The following is an 11,055-nucleotide window of genomic DNA, read 5'->3' on the forward strand; positions in this document are numbered from 1 at the left end:
TTGAAATGTTTATGAAGCCTTCCCTTAAACTCCCTTAAATTAACTGCATCTATCACAGCTGCAGACAACCCATTATAAAGGCCAACAGCTGAAGATGACTCCTACCCTGCCAAAATTTATACGAGTGTCCCCTTGTCTTACTATTTTCATAACTAAGTATGAAAAAGATTATACATCAATACTATCAATTCCCTTAACAATCTTAAACACCTCATTAAGATCCCTTCAAATCTTTTTTTTTCAAGAGAAAACAGTTACAGAGATCTTAACCTGCCCTCATATGGCAACCTTTCCATCCTAGTAGCCCTCCTCTGAACCCTTCCCAACAATTCAATGTTCATCCTCAGGTAAGGAATCTATGACTGAATGCAATACTTCATATGTGGTCTAACCAATGATGTATATATAATGAAGTTGAGATGCTTTACAAAAAAAACAAGAAAACTTTAGATATAATCAAATTTAGTTTGCAAAAACTTTATTTATACCAAGTGATCATGATCTTGAACGAAATTTTCTACCTAATGCTTCATGGTAATTAACTGAGAAAAAAAAATAAGGATTTGAGAAGTAGATTTAACTTGTGTAAAATAAAAGGTTGTTAATTTTTGTTTTGACTGATTTTTTAAAATTTAATGAGAAATCAAATAATCAATTTCCTTATTATTCAAAGAAAAATATACTCGTTTTTTAAAACAAAATCCTTATGTTTCAGATAAAATGTACTAACTGAAGCATTATTTTCCCATTAAATATTAAAATTTAACTTTAGAGAATTTCTAAATATAGTCACTTTCTATAGAATAGAAGGAAGTATTGTAGAATACTATGATGCAAGTAATTAGTCATATTATAAAAGACACTAGTACTTAGGATTGTGTTATTTATAAATTTTACAGACTGAAACCAACCTTGAACCTCTAAAGTTGTGGACCGAACTACCTCTGATCCAATGCCATTAGATGCCACACACATATACATTCCTTCATCTTCTCTTCTCACAGCTGCCAATAACAAATTACCTACAAGAAAAAATTTGAACTTTTGAAACAGATAACACCAACTTCCACTTTAATTTCACTCTTACTATGCTTGAAATAGACAAAAATTAAATAATCTTTAATAGTTCTTCAACAATTGAGATTACAAAAGTGACAAAAAACAAAACAAAAGGCCATTTAAACCTACCAAGGTCACCACAAACTGCTAAAGTAATCAACAATAAACATTAACCCACATAACAGTATCTTTTTTACATACAAATCTCTCCTCACACACAAAAAAAGTGTATGATTTTGCACTAATATCTAAAGGGTATATGATGTTTTTGAGTTTTACAATAACTAACTTAAAATATCCAACAAACAATTCTTTACCCTCAAAAATATTGGTCTAGGTGCCAAGATCCTAATATATATTAAAATTTAGTATTGAAATTTTATCATTTTTCAAAATTCTAATTTGCTACCATTATAATGAAAATTATTGTCCTTCAGTGTGACCTTGGTCTTTGAGACATGTTCACCAAAAATAAAAAATTGACCCTTTGGAAACTCAAACTTTGTACCATATTTGACTAAAATCAGATGAAAAATATTCAAGTTAAACAGTTTATACCCACATATACACAGATGCAAAAAACACCCCACCATTAGGTGAGGATAATCACTTTTCTATTTAGTTGATTACTCATTAAACCTCATGAGATCCTTCTGTGTCTTAGAACACCCTGTTCAGTATCAACTCTTTCCAGAAAATTAGCATATCCAGTAATTTAAAGAACCATTGTTGCTATTAATACCATTTATGTAAATAACAGATAATAAATATCCCACACAGAACTCCTGAGTGACCACCACTAGTCATGCTTATTCATTTATAAACAAGTTATACTTTCTACAACAACAGAACAATAGTCATGTTTAATTCTATCTTCTGCTTTCAACCACAGCAGACTTGTGAGTAATCACACTAATCAACTACATCAATTTATTACCTTTCTGTGCTTTTTACCACAATAGATTTCTAAGTAACTCTATTAGTCATTCATTTATTACTACCCTCTGCTCTGTTTAATCACCAATCTTTAATTATCGTGTTTGACAATTGAAAAATTCCTTTTTCCACAAGGGCATTTTTATTATACATAACATAAGTCAAAGTATTTTAAATTGTGGCATTCTAGAATCTTCATTATCTAACACAAAGACTTCTGGGTAAAAAACTAGTCATGTTTATCTATTCATTACCATTTTCTGTAGACTTCCTAGTAATCACACTAGTCATCTTATCAATTTATTATCTCCCTCTACTTTTTACCACAAAAGACCTGAGCAAACAAACAGTTTATGTTCATCTATTCATTACAATCATGTGGTTTCTATCACAAATGCTCCTGAATAACCAAACAAATCATGTTCATCCATTTATTCACACATTATTACCCTATGCTGTCTTTCACCATGCCAATTTTGACCTTTTAAATAATGTCAAAAGAACTTACCTTGGCAATTTCCCCATTGTTAGGTAAGTTATCAAACTACTTTCAAAGTTAATATAATATGCAGCATCCAAAATACTAAATGGTATTATCAAAGATCTTTTGTAAAGTGGTGACACAAGAAAATTATGTGGTTTTGATTAATTTTAGAATATAAATTGCAAAGATAATAACAATGACTAAATTAGTAAATATTCTTGTTCAAAGTGCCTTACTTGCTATGTGCATTGTCATGAACTACATAAAAAAAGCACAGAGGCAGAGAATATTATTAAAGTTCATCTAAGTATAAAGAGTCACCCTGACATGAAAAAAACCCTTATTGCATTTTCAAAAGTAGTTCAGACACTTTAATATAGTTTAATTCCATGGTAAGTTAGAAAAACTATGTATATTTTACAGCCTAATCAATGAGTTAAAGATACCTCAAAGGTTTTGTTTTAAATATAGTTTTTTAAAACAAAAATCAATACTTTAAAAAAATTTTTGAATTGAAATAACCCATACATTTAACATACCTCCTATTTGTGAATGCTGTCGTTTATGAAGCTGACTACCTTTTTTCAACCATGTTATATTTGGTGGTGGTACTCCAGTAGCTACACATTCCAAGGTTACATTACTTCCCATCACTACACTCACAGTTACATTTGGAGCTACAGTAAAGCTAGGTGGAATAGAAGATCTATTGTCTGTATGAGATAAAAAAAGAATATGTAATATTCTGATTTCCTATGATAAATGGAATGTGAACAACCGAACATTTCATTATTTATCTAATAACTGTATAACTTAGTTATGGCCAAACACTTAATACAGCATGACTAACATCATTAGAAAAGGAATTTTGTTATGATACGGTGAAAATTAAATCTGTATATTTACAAGAAACATTGAAAAGAAACATGAATAATGAGCAAGTGCAACTACAGCATAACAAAATTTAAAAATACAAAAAAAAAATGATTAAGATCACTGTAAGGGGAAAATAATTAAACAAGCACCTGTTATTTTTTTGTCAAATGACCTTCAGCAGGTCATTTGGCTGAAACATTGACCATTAATTATTCTTCCTTTACAGCAATTTTAACTATATCTTTGTATTTCTGCAGTAAACATAATGTTGACTCTTTTACAATTTGACATTAGTTTTATAACTTTAACATTGTCAATTACACACTTTTAAGTAATTATCTTAGTGATGATTCTAAACTATTAAAGAGAAACATACTTGTTACAGTAAGCAATACTTTATGCTGGGCTTGTACTTGTTGCTCTGTAAGTGGATTATATGCTGAACATCTGTAAATCCCAGTGTCAGATAACCGAGTATTGAATATTTGTAAGTCACCTGATGGTTGTCGTTGGTATTTAGCTGTTGAATTAAAAAAAAAAGAGCAAATTACAGACTTTACATTTTCATTTTGTTATTAGTCACTTCCTCTAGTACTTCGAAAAGGTTACTATGATATTATGTATGGTTGTTATAGAATTGACAGGGCTTTTCACTTCTTAATATTTCTTTAAAACACAGAAACAAAATGATGCAAGTCTGTAACAGCATGTAGCTGTGACAGATTTAGTAGAATTTTTAAGTTTCTTGATATTTCTTTCTAATAGCTAAAAGGTGGAATATAGAACAACTGTGATTGTGACAGAGTTAATAGTTTTTTTCTGACTAATTCTATGATTAAAGAAAAATTAGATATTATTATTAGATGCCAGTTTATATCCTAAAATTAAATTAGTGGTGCAAAGAATATTTCAACATTGAGGAAAGTTAATTACAAAGAAATTCTATTTGAAATATATGAATGTTATGTTTATCATAAACCAACATTTTTTTTACCCATACCAAATTACTGGTAGAATTTACATGATTAATAAAACTGGTAAATGGTACTATGCTTATCATTATAGTATTTTGGCACTTGTGTATAAAGTTAAAATCACAAATAATGTTCAACATTATTTATGATTTTGGTACTATGCTTGTTTGATTTTTTAATTTTTTCAAGTATAACACAATTTTTTATTACATTTGGATACTTTTCATGTGAACCTAGTAAAACCTTAACTGAAACATTTTACCACTATTATGACTGCTATGAAGTGTTCCTATAGTCATTTTAGGAACAAAATATTATTTAATGAGTAATTACTTCTTATCACCTGAATGATCAATTTTTGTGTCATTGAAGGTGAACTCTGTGACAACCTGGGGATTTCCATAAGGAGGATTACAGGGGATTACAGCTGTATTTCCAGCTACAACAGAGAGTTTAACATCCTTTGCTGGTGGAAAAGGTTGCAGCTCTGTGAAAAACAAAAATAATCAATTAGAGCATAGCATTTGTTTAAACTTTCTAAACCTTTAGTATTCATTTTTTCTAAACTTTAATTTCTATTTTTCACAGTTTAAGTGAAAATGTTTTTAACCTTTTGGAATATTATAAAACTGTGGCATTAGCTTTCTTCTACATACATTTTGTAACCAACTGAACTTTTCACCACTTGTCACTAAATTATATCAGTTTTGACAAACTCCAACCCTCATCAGTAACCCTGGCCAAGAGTAAATTCAAACCACTCCAACTCAGTAACATGTGGTGAAATAAATGATAGACTGGGTTCCATATTTATTTTTAATATCTCAAACTGAATGCAGTCCTTTACAACTGTAATTTAATAAATAAAAACGTAAAATAATTTACATACACCTTCAGAAAATCCACTCCATAAGTCTATATAATTTTTACCAAGAAATAATCTGGTTGAAAATATTTTAGTATCTCAATTTAAATTTCTAAAAAAGATAGAATATAAAGGTCACAGTTATGTACAATTAAAAAATATAACTCTATGTTAAAATAACAATGAAAAATTGCTTCAATAATAAACTACAAAGGTAATACACCTAGTTCTGATTTAGATCAAGGCTACTGTATGCATAAGTATTACATACTTTGGAAAAATGAATAGGGTCATAACTAAAAAAAAAATGAACAATTTGTTGCACTACTTTTTTTTTAGTCCCAAGGCTGCTTAAGACTGTTTGAGGTTGGAGTACCTTTGATGATGATGCATCATCAGTAATTCTCGGGCAGATTTACCTGGTAGTGCACATCTCCTCTCCAGCTACCCATCCCTAATTTAGCCATGAAAGACTAGAGGGAGGGCAGCGAGCTAACATCATCCACTGACAACTCTTGGGCTACTCTTTTACTAATGATTAATGGATTAACCATCACATTATAATGCCCCGACCACTGAAAGGGCAAACATGTTTGGCAGTAGGGATTTGAACCACCAGGCCATTACAGTGCACAGATAACAGAAAAATAATACATACCTCCCACAATAAGCCTTGCTGGCCTACTGACCAATGCCATCCCTTGGTGATATGCAATACATTGAAACTGATCACTCTCAGGTGGTTGTGACGAATGCCTATGGTTGTTATGAGAACTATGTTTTTCATTTCTGAGAAGTCTAACAATAAGTTTCTGTCGCCTTGTTCTCAGCCTTAAATGATAAGGTTTAGATTGTTCTACATGCCCTCCGTTCCATAGCCATCTGATGTCTGCATTTGGTTGGTTCACTGAACAACGAAAAACTGCCCGTTTGTTGCCAGATTCCATCATGACTGACGATGGTTCTTCATCAAAACTCAGGGGCAAATTTGCATCTGAAATATAAACATACATTTCAAAATCATCACGACAGCTTAAGGTATAACCATAGCTCACATTTATGAATTATAATACTTTGAAAGTTAGAGGTATTAGTTTGTTGCTATGGTAAAAGCTGCACAACAGCTATTTGCATTGTGGCCACTGCAAGGATCGATCTATGAATTTTAGCATTATAGGCACTCAAGCTTACTAATGAGCCAATCTGGGTATTCAAATATTGAAACCCTCAAAACAAATCCATAAGTTAAGAATTATCATTATGATCCATTAGATGACCATGAACTATTTTACACTAATGAGTATTTTAACACTTGCACAGAAACTTAATTTTCCTGAGGCATTGCTTGAAAGATGAAAAAAAATCCACTCAGTAGGGTTAACGATAAGTTTAAGAAGTTATAAATCTAAAATCCGGGGTTTGATTCCCCCCGCGGTGGAAAGAGTGCATATAACCTAATGCTAGCTTTGCGCTAAAACAAACAAGCACGATAAAAAAACTTTTCGGAAACAATGACCATGAAAATGATAAACATTTTTACAACTATCAGTTAATCATTTATTGATGTAATAAAACTTGGAATAGTTTATATTATAATGATGTAATTAATGAACGCAACTGTTAATAATAACGACAAATTGTGGTTACCCTATAGACTTTAGTAGAGGTTGTTGTTTATATTGTTATTCCTGTCTTGCTTCCGGGATCATTCAATCAGTTGGCAAAGAGGGCCGCAAGCACGTTTCAAATATCTTGGGGAAAGGGGTGCTTTTTACGGATAAAATTCGGGTGTGAAATGCTGTAAAAATCTTTAAAAAGGGGTTGCGAACCATTGATGTTATTGCGATATTGAAAACTGGGGACTATATCCCTGTGGTGAATGAGTTGAAATCTCAATTCCCAATGCCTAGGGGTTTAAAATACATAACCCCCTACATTGTGGGTATATAAACCCATACAAATCTTTAGATAGACACAAAGCTCAACACGCCCTGAATGGGCGTGAGGAGGTTAGAAAATATGTAACTCCCTACATAGGGATAATCTTGAAAATGTGAACCAAGCACTGTGGCCCCTAACTGGAGGGAGTGATTGACCTAAGTTTTGTTTTTATGTATAAGGTTATTATTACATTATGCAAAGTGTCCTCGTTAATTTGTTACAAAAATGGGGATGTGTTGGGAAAATGCCTCTTTATGAAGAGGCATTCAAACGTTCTACAAAGTATTTTGTTTATTCCTATCCAATAGTTCGTCACATCTAGTATATTGGCATGTCTTATTCAGCAAGAAGTATGGGAAACACGAAACGTAAGAAGGCACAAATAATGCATATTATACACCAGTATACATACATGTCTAAGTAATTATGCTTGGAAAAGAAAACAAATACGTTAAAGCGTAAAACAAAAATGGCTTCGTAAGCTCAACATTTTTTGGGGGGACTTTACGACATTATTCAACAGGAGGTTCGTAATATCCTGAAGGAAGGTTGTTGAAAAGTTCTTTACTAATACTTCACGTTGTTACTAAAGTAATGACGAACCTATCGAACATTAATTTATTTATGTAATGTTTCTATATTTTTCAAAATGTAAGAAACTTACAAGTTATGGACGAATTACTTGAAATACACTACAAAGAGTGTAATAATAATAATATGCTATTTCCTAATGACATTTTCTAAATTTTATTGGAAACATAAAGTCAGTACAAACATAGGAACTAATTTTAGTTCGTCTCAGTCACAGATTTTATAATTTTTGTTACAATTATATGTGGCAGAATGAATTTCAAAATAGGGAGAATAGAGATGAGGTGTAAGTCCTACACGTACATATAACCCCTGACGATTTATATACACATATAGATAGCTTCGCCCTCCCCGGTTCTGCCGCCTATGACAGTTGCTATGTTTTGGTTAGACCACTCTTAACTAAAAAATTATCCACCAACATTTTTCCATTTCAGATTCATTCAAAGACTTAAACACGAACCACTGTGAGGGAAAATAAGAATTTGGTGATATTAACAAATACTGTGATGTTTCTATATGTTTTTTATATCATGTATAAGTATCGTGAGAACACTATACATGTTTCTATACTTAAAACAATAAATACAATTTTTCTCCCCAAATAACGTGAAATCAAGTACCTGTACACTTGGTTTTTGTTTACCTACCCTAACAGCCCCTAAAACTCTTACATTTACAGACTTAGCCACATACTACTGTCATTAACAAAGAAAAGGAAGGGACACAAAGCAGATTAAACCTTATTCAGCCTGCAGGTTCAAACTACGTTATACTAACCGTGGCTCTTTCAGCTCCTAAGGAGGAAGCTTTTATCTCCATTTTCCACTTTCCCCCCTCTAATGAGCCATAAACCCCTCGCAGATGTGCAAGTTGGTCATAAATCTGATATTAAAGACGAAATCTGCCTTTTTCATGTCTCTAAAGCACTTTTGTTGTTGGCACTCCCTTCAGGCTCCCCGCTGAAGAGGGTGTTACACAGTTAGAGGAAGCATATTAACTGTGAGATGTGGAAAGGAAGCAAATCCCTGAACTATGTAAACCTGGCTGGTCCCTTAAGTTTAGTAATGAAGAGACATTTGTGTATGAAATGGAAATTAACAAGACATATGATTTTATAATCTACAAGCACACATTACAAGCTAAACCTTGAGTCTTGATACATGTATTTCATGAGCCACGGTGTATGATCGTAAGGTTTGAGTGTCCTTTCCAAATTTAAATGTTGGAGTGATTGATTCAGTAAAATTATATTCATTTATCGCAAACTTATAACCTTATTCGCTAGCTCTTCTTACAACATTTTCAAAAATGTCCTTCTGCAGCTAAAATGTTAAAGCTCATATTCAAATAATGTGGACTTAAATGGAATAAACCTGGAAGTATAATTTTATTACACAATATACAGGGCGTCCCACAAGTCTAGACCCATAAGGAAAATAGACATGATATTCTTAAAGTTAAACAAACACATTTCTAAAGTCAGTTGTACTTATTTCAGGAAAGAAAATACCCTGATGGCACTTTATACCAAGAACGTATATGTGTATGACTGTTAATGGCATGCAACTTAAATAATGATTAAATTAAGAATAAATTGTGTCTTTTTCCCTATGGGTCCAAACTTCTGAGACACCCTGTACAACACTTGAAATCTTGGGATAGAACCTCTATACATACAAATGTCTTTACAGTCTTATCTAGGTTGGGCAAAATAATTTCAGTCGAAGGTGATACTTATAAAATACACAACACAAAGAAAAATTAGGCTTACCTGTCTGCAACAAGGAAGTGTTTTCCTATGCGCAAACAAATTAAAAACGAAATTATACAATTTTCAAAATATTTAGCTTTTAGGTAACAAATATATCTAATGCAAAAAACTGGCACAGTGCTAAAAATCAAACAAACATACATAGCTTGCAAGCGGTTTCCATAAAAGTAAATGCTATCACAAATAAACACAGTTGGATATTAATCACCATTTACTTTTTGTAAGCATTTTATATGCGAAAAAATTATTAAGGATTTTTACACAACTGTACTGGAATTATGAAATTGTTGTTACAGTGTTGAATTTATCTACAAGTGCTTGCAATTCAATACTAAAAATAGCAGAAAATGAAACATATCAAGTAAATTTGAATTTCACAGTCCATTGACTATGTCGTTCTAAATTAGTGTTTTGAGCTCGTTAACAATTTTATAAAACTTCGAAATGAAGCGAACAGTTTAATAAAAAACTGGATTCTGAATGGCAAAATACTAAACGTTGTATTAAGGCTATCGCTTAAACTGACGATATGTCGATATGTTTTGCATCGATTTCCAATGTTAGCATGTTTATTTATTATTACATTTTTTCCCATATCGACGGTAACGATATTAAGTTAATATACGAAAAGCTATTTCAGAAGCACCTATTGAAATGGCGAACATATGTAAGAAATACCAAGAATATATTAAACAGCACACTTCAGATAGGATCCTACATTGACCATAGTTTACAGCCAATATTTTACACCTTTTTCAAATTGCCTTGTTCCGTCTCAAGATGTTGGAAATGTCTTCCATCATAAGCTGTTGCAACTGCCACCACAGAATTACAATAATGATTAAAACACGTTGTATGTGTTATTATAACTATCGCCAACCTGAAAACTAAACAGAAATTTGTTAACCACACTGGCATATGATATGCGACTTTTGACACATACTGAAGTCATGTAATGGTAATACGATAACAGTCTTAGTGTATCTAATTAATTAAGTTCAAACGGAAGTTGAGCTAACTGCAGTGTGTGCCATTCTTGTGTTTGATTTTTTTTTGTCAATGTTTAATAAACTTATAGGCGTGTGATACAGGTTTCTTTATTTCGCCAGTCATAGTTTCATCGAATGAATGCTGTTGGAATAAATTAACACACATTTCCATTCATCAAGATATTTTGTTTCCTCATATGATTTAGACATGTAATACTACAGTATGTTTGGGAACTAAATTTTTTGTGAAGCAGAGTTTTTAAAGTATTAGTCGTTTAATAGACATTTATAGAACATGTTGGGTTGGCCCAATATAGCTTCCTTATTAATTGTACCTTTGTACTGCAATATCTAAAGCCTTATGATGAATATATATATATAATGACATGTGGAAGATATTGACTAATGAACAAGAAAGACTCATGGAAATTGGATAACAAACACACTAAATTACCTTGTAAGTTACATAGTTTTCTCGTAAGTTTCATATCATGAAGCTTCTTCGATTCTTTTCATATAAAGAATATAGTTATTGTTGCGTCAGCGGAGGTCACGTGACTAGTATA

The 11,055-nt window shown here is 31.8% G+C and overlaps 1 protein-coding gene across 1 annotated transcript in view; it reads right to left on the reverse strand.

Annotated features, from left to right (window-relative positions):
- LOC106460958 (cell adhesion molecule-related/down-regulated by oncogenes-like) overlaps nt 1-11,055 on the reverse strand; it is a 57,507-nt gene that overhangs the window by 16,717 nt on the left and 29,735 nt on the right. Inside the window, exons 3-7 of the mRNA XM_013920719.2 lie at nt 5,853-6,188; nt 4,673-4,816; nt 3,732-3,875; nt 3,019-3,192; nt 912-1,022 (exon numbers count right to left, since the gene is read on the reverse strand). Of these exons, the coding sequence (XP_013776173.2) occupies nt 912-1,022; nt 3,019-3,192; nt 3,732-3,875; nt 4,673-4,816; nt 5,853-6,188 (909 nt within the window). The remainder of the gene's footprint in view (nt 1-911; nt 1,023-3,018; nt 3,193-3,731; nt 3,876-4,672; nt 4,817-5,852; nt 6,189-11,055) is intronic.

This window comes from Limulus polyphemus, unplaced genomic scaffold (assembly GCF_000517525.1).
Source record: "Limulus polyphemus unplaced genomic scaffold, Limulus_polyphemus-2.1.2 Scaffold870, whole genome shotgun sequence".
Taxonomy (NCBI): Eukaryota; Metazoa; Arthropoda; class Merostomata; order Xiphosura; family Limulidae; genus Limulus; species Limulus polyphemus.